Source organism: Penicillium manginii, assembly GCF_028828005.1.
Source record: "Penicillium manginii strain IBT 31320 chromosome Unknown utg000005l:1.0-5665137.0:1.0-5668048.0, whole genome shotgun sequence".
Taxonomy (NCBI): domain Eukaryota; kingdom Fungi; phylum Ascomycota; class Eurotiomycetes; order Eurotiales; family Aspergillaceae; genus Penicillium; species Penicillium manginii.
This window is the reverse complement of record NW_026643106.1, coordinates 895,866-910,163: the sequence shown is the minus strand read 5'-3', so window position 1 is coordinate 910,163 and position 14,298 is coordinate 895,866. Positions and strand designations below refer to the sequence as shown.

The 14,298-nt window shown below is 50.2% G+C and overlaps 6 protein-coding genes across 6 annotated transcripts; 4 read left to right on the top strand and 2 right to left on the bottom strand.

The window, feature by feature from the left end:
• Positions 1-395: 395 nt before the first annotated feature.
• N7533_006723 (ArsA family ATPase) lies at positions 396-1,560 on the bottom strand (the record flags this gene model as incomplete). The annotated part of the gene is made up of 3 exons (XM_057103373.1): positions 396-438; positions 512-1,101; positions 1,171-1,560. The coding sequence occupies 3 exons, from the start codon at positions 1,558-1,560 to the stop codon at positions 396-398; spliced, it is 1,023 nt and encodes a 340-aa protein (XP_056958330.1).
• A 624-nt stretch (positions 1,561-2,184) lies between these two features.
• N7533_006722 (hydroxyisourate hydrolase) lies at positions 2,185-2,715 on the top strand (the record flags this gene model as incomplete). The annotated part of the gene is made up of 1 exon (XM_057103372.1): positions 2,185-2,715. The coding sequence occupies one exon, from the start codon at positions 2,185-2,187 to the stop codon at positions 2,713-2,715; it is 531 nt and encodes a 176-aa protein (XP_056958329.1).
• Positions 2,716-3,869: 1,154 nt separating this feature from the next.
• Positions 3,870-4,633, top strand: N7533_006721 (Tvp18 family protein; the record flags this gene model as incomplete). Its single annotated transcript, XM_057103371.1, has 4 exons — positions 3,870-3,906; positions 3,993-4,008; positions 4,186-4,281; positions 4,333-4,633. The coding sequence occupies 4 exons, from the start codon at positions 3,870-3,872 to the stop codon at positions 4,631-4,633; spliced, it is 450 nt and encodes a 149-aa protein (XP_056958328.1).
• A 3,086-nt stretch (positions 4,634-7,719) lies between these two features.
• N7533_006720 (Aim21 family protein) lies at positions 7,720-10,660 on the top strand (the record flags this gene model as incomplete). The annotated part of the gene is made up of 2 exons (XM_057103370.1): positions 7,720-8,641; positions 8,697-10,660. The coding sequence occupies 2 exons, from the start codon at positions 7,720-7,722 to the stop codon at positions 10,658-10,660; spliced, it is 2,886 nt and encodes a 961-aa protein (XP_056958327.1).
• Positions 10,661-11,293: 633 nt separating this feature from the next.
• N7533_006719 (transcription factor SUA7) lies at positions 11,294-12,568 on the bottom strand (the record flags this gene model as incomplete). The annotated part of the gene is made up of 1 exon (XM_057103369.1): positions 11,294-12,568. One exon carries the CDS (start codon positions 12,566-12,568, stop codon positions 11,294-11,296), a length of 1,275 nt encoding a protein of 424 aa, XP_056958326.1.
• Positions 12,569-13,182: 614 nt separating this feature from the next.
• Positions 13,183-13,718, top strand: N7533_006718 (ATP synthase subunit H; the record flags this gene model as incomplete). The annotated part of the gene is made up of 3 exons (XM_057103368.1): positions 13,183-13,209; positions 13,272-13,347; positions 13,453-13,718. The coding sequence occupies 3 exons, from the start codon at positions 13,183-13,185 to the stop codon at positions 13,716-13,718; spliced, it is 369 nt and encodes a 122-aa protein (XP_056958325.1).
• Positions 13,719-14,298: the final 580 nt, after the last annotated feature.

Sequence of the window (14,298 nt, the reverse complement as noted above, 5' to 3'; positions counted from 1 at the left end):
ACTACTACAGTGTGTGTATTGCATGTATACATTCAAGTTCAAATCAATACTTGCAATCTGAACGGTTCTCCGAGGGCCGATCATGGATTTTGAGACATTTAAGTTTCATATCCGGCCAGAGTACTCGAAGATGTGATGGGGCGTGCATGACATCAATTGCCGGTAGGGCTGGTCGTTTGTAGTTGCAAAGGTATGCACATCTCGCTAAGAAAATGTAACGAAAAAAAAGCGCAATATACATATATGATATGTACACCCAGGGGTGTCAATTGAGACTCGCCGTGGGAGCAATGCAAGTGAGAGAATAACGGGTGTGTCATGTATTATTCTCTAGTCTTTCATCATTCGTGCAAATTAATGCGGTTACATATCGTCACTTCTCTCAAACATCTCTTTTACTGCGGAGGAACGTAAGGGTTCACCAGCATGTCGCTGAACCTATAGCGCAAAAAAAGAAGATTCGGTTAGTCCGGGTAACACTCAACATCAACAATTGCCACAGTCAACTTACTTTTCCAGTTTCTCCTTGCCGCGGACCTCCTCAACCAATAGCGGCATGCGAACCACGTTGAAATCCTCGTAAAGTTCCTCGATTTGTTCCAGGTACTTCTTCTGCATCTTCCGACGAGCATTGCACTGGTCACAGCCGCTTCCTTCCTTAGGGAACAGCAGCTGGTTGACGACAATCGAGTGGGTGTCAATGTTGTAGCTAGTTAATTCCTGGATCATACGCTCGGTCTCATAGAGCGACAGGAACTCCGCGATACAGACGCAGACAAAGGTGGTCATATCCGGGTTCTTGAACTGTGTGTTCACCTCGCTGATCGTCTCGCGCAGAGACTCCATCTTTTGTAACAGCTCGTCCATGTTCTGTCCACCGGGAAGGCCGCCGCGCGCGCCGAGGATCGAGTTCAGCATCGGGCCGAATTGCGATGACAGTTGGGAGAGCTTGGCCAGGGCCTTTTCCAGCACGGTGGGGAACTGGAGGAAACGTAGAGTGTGACCGGTTGGAGCGGTATCGAAGACGATAGTCTCGTAGGAGAGTGACTTGACTTGCTTCAGGACCTCGGCGAAAGACATAGCTTCGTCAACACCGGGGATCTACCCGCAGACATTGTTCGTTAGCGACCGTTTGGCATCTTCCACGTGGAAGACGTAGGTGGAACTCACGCTAAATGCCAGGTCTTGCATCATGTTGCCCATGCCCAAACCAGCCATGGGGTCTTCACCTTGACCATCACCATTGGCCAAGAGATCCTGGATGCTGCCGTTGGGGTCGATCTCCATGGCGCTGAGGTTGGTGTAGCCATCGATAAGGCGAGCCTCCTTTCCAAACTTTTGGCCAAAAGCATCGCTCAAGTTGTGCGCGGGGTCGGTGGAGATGAGGAGGACGGATTTGCGGACTTTGGCGAGCTGGATGGCGAGGGAGCACGAGGTGGTGGTCTTACCCACACCTCCTTTACCTCCGACGAAGATCCAGCGGAGGGTATTCTGGTTCAGGATCGACTGGAGCGTGGGCTCCATATCGAGATCGTCGCCATGAACGACTGCGGAGGACATTTTTGAGGTGTGGAGAGGGGCGGAAGAGCGGAGGTCGGAGGTGATGGAGGAGTTGGAGTTGACATTCAAAAATGATGATTTGCCCCGCAAACCGAGCGAATCTTCGGGAAGTCGTCTAGCCAGGTGGCCACCATTTGATCTTGTTTGCCTTTTATTCTTATTAGTTCTTGATTTCATTAAGTATTCCGTAGACTTTGCCTAATGGAAAATTCCAAGTTTTTTTTAATTCCAATTAGTGATATTTGACCTAAACTATGATCTTCTGCATTTACCTCCGTTTTTAAAGGCATTCTTGTAGTGACAACTCTATAGGAGAGTAAGCAGATCATGCCATGTCCTATAATTTACTGGTTAAAATGGAAGAAATCCCAACTGGGATGACAATCATTATCCTCGAGTCCAAAGAAGAGGGTTCTATGCGATTGAAATGAGTTGTGCTCCACCTGTATTCTCTCGTCCATGGCATCCTCCGCATTTATCGGTGCCCTCCGATGCGGCGGTCCATAGAAATGGCGACGCAGCTCCCCCACGATTTTCTTCTTTTTTTCTTCTTCTTTTCTTTACTCTCCGATAAAACACCCTTTCCTCCTCTTATATTCCTACCTCTCTCATCTAGGTGTCTGGATGGACACTTCGCGCCGTGAAACTGAACAGGCTCGCACCACCAATCGCCTCGCCCAAGTCCAACAACAGCTCACCTCCACCGGAACATCCCACCAACAACAACCACCCGCCACCATGGCCGCGCGCGACCCCATTACATGCCATTGCCTTAATACTTTGACCGGCACTCCGGCTGCGAACCTCCCCGTGACATTGACCCTGCTGTCCACCCCGGCTTCTGCCAGCCCCGTCACCTACCACGCCATCACCAATGCCGATGGCCGTGTAGGCAAGTGGACACCCACCGGCGCATCCACTTCGGTTCCCGAGATTCTGTCTGCACTACCCACCGCTGATAGCAAGACCAACTGGTCGGTACGCTTCGAGGTTGGACCTTGGTATGAAGCCCAAGGAATTGAGAGCTTTTGGCCTGAGGTCGAGGTCAAATTCACCGTCAAGGGTCGTGGCCGCGAGGGCGAGGAGGGCTGGCGCCATTACCACGTTCCCGTACTGCTGGGCCCTTGGAACTATTCTACATATCGGGGTTCTTAAGGGGGATGATAGAGCTGGAAGAGATATAGTACTAGTAAATGATATCCTTGAACGTTAAGTATTCTCAATATCCCATGTGTAATGTACGGAGTAGACAATTCCTAACACGAAAATCAATGTCATTTCTTTAATCGATATCGCCAGTCCTCTCTGCTCCCTCTATGGAGCCAAAATATTCCACCATTTTCATTCAATTGGCAAGATGGCCGAGCGGTCTAAGGCGCACGGTTCAGGTTTCACCTGATCCTCAGAGATCTTTACAGATTTCCGTGTCTCGAAAGGGGCGTGGGTTCGAATCCCACTCTTGTCATTTTTTGCTTCTCCCGTCCTCTCCCTGGAGAGGCATTGAAGTCGTCTGATCTTTTTTGGTGTAGATTCGTTCAAGTATGGGACGGGGAGACGAGGTGGCCACTCTCTCTTCATGGCGCGAGTTTTGCTCTTGGAACAGCTCTCTGTTCAATTAAAAATAAATTGTATTCTAACTAGATACAAGAATCCTCTCCTTAAATAATTCATAGGTTGTTCCAAAATCCTGGTCAAGTACTACGTACTATCAACTTCGTTGTCAGGCCACCCGTCCCTTTGAGTATCTAGTATTCTTGGAGATTTGGAGATGATTGAACGAACTAATGGAATTGGATGCGATGAGTGTATGAATGGTGGTAGTACATATATGCAGAGGAGCATGGATATGCTATTTGATCCATTTCAATGTATTCAAACAGTAACCTTGTCGATCTTTTTCAATATAGGGCTATGCCTGGCCCATTCAGAGTTGATAATTCGGCAGCCTTGAGAGAAAATCACGTTGCTCGGGAGGATGATTAGACGTCTGCCTGGGTTAGGCAAGGGATAATTAAAAACGAACCTCACAGACTGAAATCACTGAAATCATTAGTTTAATTCTTTCACAATCAACCTTTGATCAACTAGTCTGTTCTCTACTGGGTTGCAACTGATTGATCTGCGATTTCCGCTCCGCTTTGTTTTGTTTGCGTTTCAACGATTGACCGCCCAACGTCCCGACTAATCAGCCGCGTGTACCCTTTCTCTTTTGACCACCTCCACAAACCTCAACCTTTCTTCGTCGCTAGCGGTCTCTATTTAACTCTCTTTCCTGTCGCCTCTACATTATCGCCGTATTCCCGCCCATCATGACGCTAGCCGAGGAGTTCCGCTCGAGAAATTTCAGTACGTATCCCCTCGTGCCACTGCGGGCGACCGATGTCGATCAGCCCCATTGTATTGATCACCTTACTAACCTTGCGCCTTTCAAGATATCTATGGCCAATGGTTAGTTATCTACCTGATCTTTCCCCTCGGTTTCAATTCCGGCTCCAATCCTACCGTCTATCAAGGCCGCATAGCGCCGTTTGGACTCCAGGCGCTGATGCGATGACTTTCTCCTCGAGCATCTCCAAGCGCTGCTATTTTTGGTAACGACAGTCATTTCTAACCGCATAACAATAGGGCCGGTGTTCTGTGTATTGTTCTCTGCTTCGCGCTCGGTATTGCGAATATCTTCACCACCAATGTGCTGCACATTGTCCTCTCCGTAGTCTGCCTGTGGGTGCCACCATTGCCTTGAACGTTCGAGTGTCGCACTAACAAGACTAGTGCCTCGTCATTCGTCCTACTTTTCATCGAAGTCCCCTTCCTTCTTCGAATTTGCCCAACCTCCTCCAAGTTTGACGACTTTATCCGCCGCTTCACAACCAGCTGGATGCGAGCTGCCATTTACCTCGGTCTCAGTGGTGTGCAGTGGGCCAGTCTGGCAACTGGTGCTTGCAGTCTGATCGCTGCTGCCGTCTTCCTCGATATCGCCGCTATCTTCTATGCGCTTGCCGCTGTGAAGAGTCAGGAATTTATTGGAAGCAAGACCCTGGGTGGCGCTGGTGTTGCACAGATGATTGTCTAAGGCAATTAAGTTTCGGTCTTCGCTTTTCTCTTCCATATCTCATGCGAGTTGGCATAAAATCTGGTGGTCGGAGGGGAGGAAGGTCCTTTTGAAACGATGAGATGCTCGCTGCGAATCCCTGGAGGAGACCCTTTGGGTGAACATGCATTGATATGCGCCACGATATTGCTTTTTGCTTGATTTTTTATCCTGTACTTGTACTAGTACGTCTCTATTGTCTTTGGGCGAACCTACTCGGAATACATTTTGTGGTCGCGATGTTATCGCGGGTTATTTCAAATAATTCATACTACGGCTGGCTTTGGCTTCCATAGAACTTGGGTACCCGGATATAGTACTCCGCTTGGATTTTATACCCGCCACGTGTGACTGGTGGTACTATCCATGGATGTAGGTACATATGCCAGATTTTACATGTACTATTCAATGATTTGTGGTATTTTTTCTTCTTCCCCAAATATCCTCTTTGATCACCTGCCCGGGTGCCCGAATTGCCCAATTGGTACTTTACCTAGGTACTCATGTTGAAATTTTGCCTTTTGACTATATAGCGGTTATGCCAACCCTTTGGAGGGTTATACTATTCAAGCTCCAGACTTGGATCGTTCAAGTTGGGCGGATTTACAGACTCGATAGAAACTCGGAGTCCAACTTGAACTTGGTTTTGAGGCTTTTTTCAAAGTCTCGGGATCCATGCTGACCAGGTGGGTGTTCAGATGCCGACCTGGTAGGTGTACCTATTACCTAGGTAGGTACCTAATAGATAGTAGTACAGGGTCATCACTATTACCCGTGGACTATATATACTGACCTTAGGACCCACCACACTACTACTACAAAACTAACATACCTAGGTAATTACCTACTAGGTTTACCAATAGAAAGAACATTAGTAACCTTGGAAGTCAGTTATATACCATGATAAATAACTAATGAAGAAGTTAAAGAATATCAGACACCTGCTTGTATGCTACTGTGAGAATGGGAAGGTGGGGAAATCTTTACATGATCATGTCTTGAAATCTGTTCTGGATGATAACGTCAAATATCGAGCGATCTTTCATCCAATTGGCAAGATGGCCGAGTTGGTCCAAGGCGTCAGGTTAAGGTCAACCTTAACTCCAATTTCCTGATCTCCGCAAGGGGGCGTGGGTTCGAATCCCACTCTTGTCATATCTTTTTGCTTCCTTCCATTATTCTCCAGGATAACCAAACCATCAGGATACCTTTTTTTTTGATCGTGCCGCATAAGTGGGTTCATTTTTCCATGTTGGCAATTCCCTCGATTTGTTATGATTTCTCACTTAGTCGATGATGGCTCGAAAACTTGTGCTTCAACGACAACAAAGGTTGGCAGCGCACACTGACGAGAGAGCTCGACATCAAGATGACCTCTATCCTCGATTGTGCCCCATACGTTTCTCGCAACCAGCAACTTTGCTCTAGTGATCTACTCTCGTGCCTTGATCTGATACTGTTACGTATGTACCATCGCAGAAGAGAATCATGGCCTCAATGGATCATTGCGGTATGCCAGCCCGACTCCAAGGTTAAATTGTGGCCATATTTAAACCAGAATGAAGATCATTGATCACCACCCCGCAATTGCTGAAACTATGGCGGTGGGGTAGCAAAAGCAAGTTCGGCATCAGCAGGTTAGGACCTAGCCTGCGCATGACCAGCTTTCCCCTCATTCTCTCAAGTTTATGTCAGGGACCAGGACAAGACATGTTGGAATCACTAACCAGCCAGAATACCGCCCAGCATTATGCACTCAGACTAGTGGCGTTAATTCTCAAAGCTATGTTACTAGTACCAGCTGAGGTGGATTGCAAACCTAGGGCTAAATTTGGGCTTATTGTCAACTGCTCGTGTGCTTGCGTTGCTCGAGTTGGAGTCTATAGGTAATGCTGCCCACCTGGATACGGCACCAAAAGACATTTTAAATCCGCTTTCTATATCACGGTGCATCTGCGCTCACAGAGTCTCGTTATCAAGTACATCCCAGACTCCATACTAGTACTAGTACATACAAGTACAGACTCTGGACTCGGAATCCTGTGCTTGGGCCGATGATGCAATGTGGAGAACCTGTTACTCGCTCACCGCTCACTGCGGCCAATGTGGATACAAAGAAATAATCTCGCATCAGCGATACCAGCGGACCAGGTCTTATCTGGGAGGTTTGACGCCGATTGCGAGAACCCCCTCTCCTGGGCGCAGCCACTCAGCGGTCAACAGCTATATCAGGGCCACGAATATACTTTAGCGAATGGTCTGGCCACCAGGATGATCCGTCTAGTGTATTCGGGGGAAGACAGAGCTGCACGCTACGAAGACAAAACCCTGTGGTTGGATCAAACCGCTATTGTCACAGTAGAGAGGCGCCGTGATTTGCTCATCTGCTGAACGTGAAAGAGCTCGGCTCTCCACTTGGTGTAATGAGGCATTTGCACGAAAATGCCGCAGAAAAGGGTCAGTTTGGAGTGTTGATAGGAGGTTCCTAGTGCATATTATCTCATCTGTACCATGTAGGAAATATTGCTCGAGTTGTTATATCCTGAAAGAAAGACAGAAAGATTGAAAGACTGAAAGTTGAGTCCATAGCTGGGGCTGGCAGAGTACTCGATGCGGTCAGAGCACGTCACGCGGTGGGTCGTGGCAGAAAGATGACACTACATCATCCTCCCCCATTTACTCCGTCTTTGCATTGCTCTTTTTATACTCTTTGACCACATTCTCTCCGCGAATTGTTTTCTTTCAATTGTGTAAGACATCCTACATTAGGGGTTTTATGAATCTGGGTAAGTCAATTGTCTCATGCGGGCTTATCCGCCTGCAGGGTAGCCCTGCTCTATGGTTCACTTGTACCCTTGGCTCTTCCCAACACCAATCCTACCTTGCATCTATGCAAGTCATTCCGCAAGACGTGGACCCCGCTGGACCTTCCATTTCTCCATATATCCCACTCGGCGAGCCATTAACGAGGGGCCAGAGGAGTAGAGAGGCCTAAGCTTGCACGTGGCGTCGAGGCTGGAATCGTTGGGCTTAAGCTGATGATGAAACCTGCCAGCTTGAAAACGATCATGTCCGCCCCAAATGCCCCAGTTGTTCCTCCTCGACCGGCTCGATCTCCACAGCCACCTTCGTCTTTAGATATGCCGAGAATTCCCCCACGTCCCTCGAACCGCCATGCGGACCGATCGATATCCCCAATGCGGGACAGCTATGCTCCATCTCCACTTAATGGGTGGAATGGCCCGGCCATGACCCGTACGATCTCGAACGATCTTCCTCAGCGGCCACCGAGTGTGACAATACCGTCTTTGGGCGAGGAGGGTATTGAATATGCCGATCTTGATGTGGGAAATGTGCCCGACAGTCATCACCAGGCTCCACATGAAACTCGCAACGTTAGCAGTGACCTCAAGATTCATGCACCAAGACCTTCATTGCCCACGTCAAGTGCTAAAGCTAAAGTGCAGGCGGTTACTCGCACAGACTCCCGGCAAGCTGCAGCGGCAGGACTAGGCCGAGAAACCTCTCCGGCTCGCGATGAGTCCGAACGCCCCAGCCGTTCGCTGCACTCTCGTGCAAGCGGCACCCGAGCCGAGTCGTCTACTGCTTCGTCCGAACGCCGACACTCCGCGCAGATCGCAGAAGAGCCCGGGTTTCGAGTTCCAATGTACCCAAACGCGGGTGATGTCCAGGCACCATCCCCGAGTCCCTATCTCGATCAAGGATCTCAACGGTCAGGTCGTAATCATCACCGCAGTCGTAGTGCCCGAGACTCGTCCCTGCCCCCCGGTAGTTATGGCCTCCATGGGCACGGTGTGCAGCATACCGATAAGTTTGAGAAGGCCTGGTACGACAAGCACCCCGACGAGCTTGTTAAGGAGGAAGGGCAATATGGCCCTGGTGTGGGCACCCCTCGTCCTGATTGGGCAATGAGCAGGGATGATTTGAACAAAATCGTTCGGAGTGCGGGCCCTACCCCTCCTGGGAATGGTAAGCAAATCCAAACCAATCAGGCTAATGATATGAAGACCTAATGTGATTACAGGCAATTCGCCCGGAGCCATGGGAACTCCTGAGGAAGAAGTTGGTTACCTTGCCTCGGATGAATATATGCATCGCATGGCGTCGCCCCCACCTGATACACGAAATGAAAATCAGCCCGTGGTGGAATCTCCTCTTCGTCAAATGAGCTTCCCGGCCTCAGAAACCCAGCCCAAAGAGCCCCTCAGGTCCCCACTTCGTCACGGTCGGTCCAGTTCCCGTGGGAATTATGCTGATACCGAGGTGATCCATGTCGATGACCCTATTCACCCACTGCATCACCCTGATGGATTTACACCTACCCCAGCATTCGAAGATCAAAAAACGGAAGTGGGGGAATATGACGATGAAGAAGAGCCTATTTTGGCGGCTGATCAAGTCCGGCCCGAGTCGGCATATCTGCACCCTGCAGTTTCGCCATCTTTTGAACATAGAGGAAGCTTTGACGACGATTACTACAGCCGGCCGCCCAGTGTCTCGCATAGTCGCTCCAACAGTAGATCGGCAAGTGCTCAAGGTGCGCCTATGTTAACTCGTTTCGACTCGCGTGAGCCTCACGAAGATACACACACGCCCCTGGAGGATGTGGAGGAGTATGAGCCTCTGTTCCCAGACGAGGAAACCAAGAAAGAGAAACCGTTGTCAGCGGCGGATCGTTTCAAGAAGCGGCCAGAAGCACACCGTTTCCCGAGCCAGGATATATGGGAAGACACCCCGAACAGTTTACAGCTCCATGCTACGGTCTCTACCCCAGATCTTCCTCGAAGCGACTCCGAAGCCTTTGAAACTCCGGAGCAAGAGGCCCAACGAAGAATGCAGACATCAAAGATCGATTCACACCAGGTCGCGTCTCAGATAATTGAGGGTGAAGCAGTTCGAAATGAAAAGGAAAAGGGGTCAACAAGGCCTGACGCCCTTAAGCAACGATTTCCTAGTCGGGATATCTGGGAAGATGCTCCTGATAGCCAGCAGCTGGTGACAACTGTGGAGCCTGCAAAGCATGAAATGAAAAGTCCCGAGGTACCATCAAAGCCCTCAATTCCTCCACGCCCCCAAAGACAAACACAGGCAACATCTCCCACGGAAAAGCGTCAAGCACCCATCATTCCGGACAGACCGAAGCCTCAGATTCCTACTCGCCCCGCTAAACCTAGCTCTCAAGCCGCGAAAGAAATCCCAGCCGATGGCTCTGCTGTGCCTAAGGCGAAACCCGCTGTGCCTGCTCGTCCGGGTGGTAGCAAAATTGCAGCTTTGAAGGCAGGCTTCCTCACGGATCTGAACTCTCGTCTACAGCTGGGTCCTCAACAGCCTAAACCTCAGGAGAAGGAGCCCGAGCCACCCGCCGAGAAGAAGCCACTGAATGATGCTCGCAAGGGGCGAGCCCGCGGACCTACTAGGCGAAAGCCCGCCGCAGAGAAAGCCAATGCCAAGCTACCTACCATCCCAGAAATCAAGATTACCGACTCATGGAATGTTTGGCAAGTCGAGCAAGATGGCAGCGTGACTGTCGGTGACGCCAAGCCGATTGTGTTCTCAGCTGTTCCCCCAGAGCCTGTTGTCGAGTCTAAGGTTGAGCAGCCCAAGGCCGAGGAACCTAAGGCCGAGGAGCCCACAATCCCCGAAACTGTGGAGAAAACGGCCACTGAACCCGTCGATTCAGTTCCGAAGCCATTGGCCGTGGCTGAGGAAGTTACCCCGAGCACCGTCGAAGTTCCGAAGAATGGACCAGCCGATGCCGAAGCTTCACCGACTGCTCAGCAGCCCGTTGAGACAATCGAACCTGAGGTGACGGCTAAGCAAGTTTCACCTGAATTATCCCCAGCTGGACCGACTAGTTCCGCAGAAGCCACCGCAGAGACTGTGCCATCTCCCGTGAAGATCGAGGATGATATGGAAGATATGGCTGCGTTCGCAGATGGCAAGAGGACTTCTGATGGAGATATTCATCCCGTGCAGTCGGCTTCCTAAGCGATTGACGTGTTTCTTTCTTTCATGCGTTATCTTAACCAAACCATTCATTTCTGTCTGTTACTATGAAGCCCATGTCGGAAATACGTCAGGACGAACGGGTTTGTTCTAACTATTTCTGCCTTTTAATCGACGATTAGTTGTCATATTATAAATTCATCTCGGGGTGACCGGGGACTGATGTTATCCTGAATATTGATATTGATCTTTTCTAAGGTTGTGACCTTTGCGATTACTTCATCTTAGCAAGATTAGGTTACTACTATGTAATGTGTAAAATAGTGTTACTGGGTGAGTTCATGTTCTACCTAGCAACCTCGAAGAAACCATGAAGAAGTTCTACCAGGCATTAACTTCTGACTGGCCACCTTACTTGGCCATTTAGTGCATGACTCTAGTACTAGTACACGGTGGAACGATCCCCCTCAAGATTTTCCCCTTTTTTTGGAGTTTATTTTGATTTAGGTACATCATGTTCTCCCAGTCTTGATTCCCATAATAAAGATTCGTTATCAAAGCAAGCAGATTTAGAAGTGCATCAGAACGGGCTGGACTGTACATTTGGGCAATATGTGAGGATGACTAGCAAGCTTGACTAGCAAACTGAAAACCACGAATTTCCGGGGAAAGCATTTAGCTAGCAGGGAGTCGGGACAAGTCGCCCTTTCCATCCTTGATCCATTCAGGATCAATCAAACGTTCGCGTTCAGCATAGAGTTGTTTGTAGGCACCGCGAATGGTTCCATCGCTGACGTGAGCTACCTGCGAGATCTCTTTGGCTGATTTGCCGTCACCCATCAGGTATGAAGCCATGTAGATGCATGCAGCGACGATAGAGAGAGGGGAACGGCCAGCAAGGTCTCCCATGGTCGTAACGCGGTCAGAAAGTGCGGAAGAAACACTGGTAACCTGGAATGCCAGGCCAAGCAAGTTGCAGAAACGATTGCAGAGGTCGCTGGGCTTAGTGGAGGTAGTTGCAGTGTAGTTATTGTTGGGATCGACAGTACCGCCGCTGGAAACAACTGCGTTGTTTCGCTCGATGTTCTGTGCGGTAAAGAACTTCTCCAAGGCCTTGTAGATGCGGCCGATTTCCTTTCGCGAGACCTTGGTCACGGCGAAGATTTCAGTGAAGGTACGTGGGACCTTGCACTGGCGGCAAGCGATGAAAATGCAACCGGCAATAATCACATCTTGGGACTTGCCCTTGAAAGCCTTAGCATCGTCCACAACCTTGAAGAGGTATTTGGCGGTGTCCGCCACGTTCTTTGGAATGTTGAAACCATCACACATAGCGCCGATTTCCTTGTAGGCAGCTAGAAGTGCCTTGTTGGCCTTTTCGCTGGACTGTTTGTTTTGAGCACGGTATAGGTCGCGAGCACGACCGGAGGCACCACTGGCGATAGAGGTTTCCAACTGATCACCGTTGAGAAGTGGGTTCATAGCATCACCGACACGGGACGGGTCATCGTTATTCTGATCATCGTTCGAGAAGGTACGCCATTCCGAGTGCATATCAATCTCACGATCAGCGAGAACCAAGCCGCAAGACCCACAGACTGTCTCGTGGGAGTCGGGGAACTCGAGGTTTGGAGGGACTTCCTTGCATTCCGGACAGCAGAGTGTGGCTGACAAATTCTTTTTCCAGGGCGCTGTCGCATCGCTCGCTGCGACGGTTGCGTTGGCCATCTTGACCGATAGTTTGATGCTCTCGAAGCGAAGCGATTGGCGTTTGGCGATACTTTTGGCCGTTTTCCGAAGGTTGTATTTCCGATTATAGAGGCGCAGGAACAAAGGTGAATGCGTTTTGGCGGTTGTGACAAGCAACGAAGGACCGCCTATCGAGTGACGACCCGATAGGGAATAAGAACCAGCTTTCTCAAAGTTGCAAGTCACTGTGTGCGCAGTCATGTTAGCCCAATCATATCCAGATGGAAAGGCGAGGGCCCAAGTCACTGTGGTGTCCGCCGTGTAGGGAATATTTCCCCGCGACGGCGCCACAGCCTCATAAACGCAGTGGAGGCAGTCATTACCTTGCAGATGAGTACCACTCGTTGCTTGATGACGATAACTCCCCGGGCGTGAAACTGAAAATTCACAGGTCTGCGCTTTGCTTCCAGAGAAGAGATGCAACAGAAGCCTCGATGCCTCAAACTTGTCTGACCTATGAACCAGTCAAGGTCTCCGTAAGATGTGGGTATCTCACGAAAAGGGTCGTAGAACCTGACAGGTCGCTGCGAGCGCGCGAATAGCAACGTCGAAAGTCGAGTTCCAGGGACAGGTTGAGGGTAGGGAAGGGGATCGAGGGCCAGGGGAGAGATGGGACAAAGGGAATCAGAGTGAATATGGTTGCGCGGGCTCAGATGTTCGAGATGTCATGTGATATGGTCACGTGCTTTGACGCCAAGCCGAGTTCGTCCGAACAGAAGTCGTTTTGAACGTTCGACACGGAACGACGGATCAGATCTATCCTGACGAGCACCACCTCTCTCATCCCGGCCTCAGCGACCACTCTCACCGTCAAGATGATGTCCCAGTCTCTCCGCGCTTCGGTGAGTTGAAATTTAGCTATTGCGCTAGAGTTTCCCGGACTAACACGAACCTCCTCTTTCAGCGCTCCCTCTTCACCCGTGTCTCTCGGCAGCAGGTCCCCGTTGCCCGCACTTTCCTCACCTCCGCTGTGCGCCGCGGTATGTTCTCACCGTCTCACCGACAAGCTTCCAATCTATTCTATACTCTTTGTCTAGTCGGCATTAGATATATGAGCGCCCACTGACTGATGAAACCCCTCACAGCCGACCCTGTCCAGGACCTCTACCTTCGCGAGCTGAAGGCCTACAAGCCCATCCCCATCAAGGCCGGTGACGCCGACGCCCACGTTCAGAAGTTCGCTCTCCCCCAGGCACCTGCTTCCCCCGAGGAGGCCAACCTTGCCGGTGAGCTCTCCGCCTACGAGAGCCAGGAGGTTGAGGTTGAGGGCCAGGCCGCCGCTGGCGAGGCCGCCCCCGTCGAGGAGTCCTGGTTCGAGGAGGAGGAGGAGGCTCCCGCCGCTGCCCACTAGATTGCCCTTTCTTTCTTTCGGCAAGGTCTGGGGAAATATGAGGGGACGGTTGTGCATGCCTTTGGTATCCACCAGGCTGGCCGCCTCTCGGGTCCTGAAGTTTGTAAATTAGACCACTGAAACGTTGATCTTTATTTTGTTCCCGATCTGTTTTCCCGTCTCCGTTTTTTTTGCTGGAGGCTGGTCGATTTGCACACTGGCAGCAGTGTTCGGCATATATTGCCTGGTGGTCCTCACGGCATATATGAACGCTACTAGTCGCGCCACTCATGAGATGTGTGTGGTAAACATTTACCAAGGGTGTCCGTGAGATTGTAAAAGCATATTGTATCATTTTAATGTGATAAGTATTCTGAAATCTATACTATACGCCATTTATAGATGTGTGGCTGGGGTAGATAGTGTAAACAATGATACCGAGCAAGCCATGGCGGGGGTAATGTGTTGAATCTAATGTGTCGGGGGTACTTGATTGCGTCTTCCACCAGGCGGCCTTTAAATTGTGAGGGCTCTGGATTGATCCGTCTAAACGGGCGCTTTTTAAAGGGTTGAGCTCAGGTACATAGTTCATCGAGAAAGA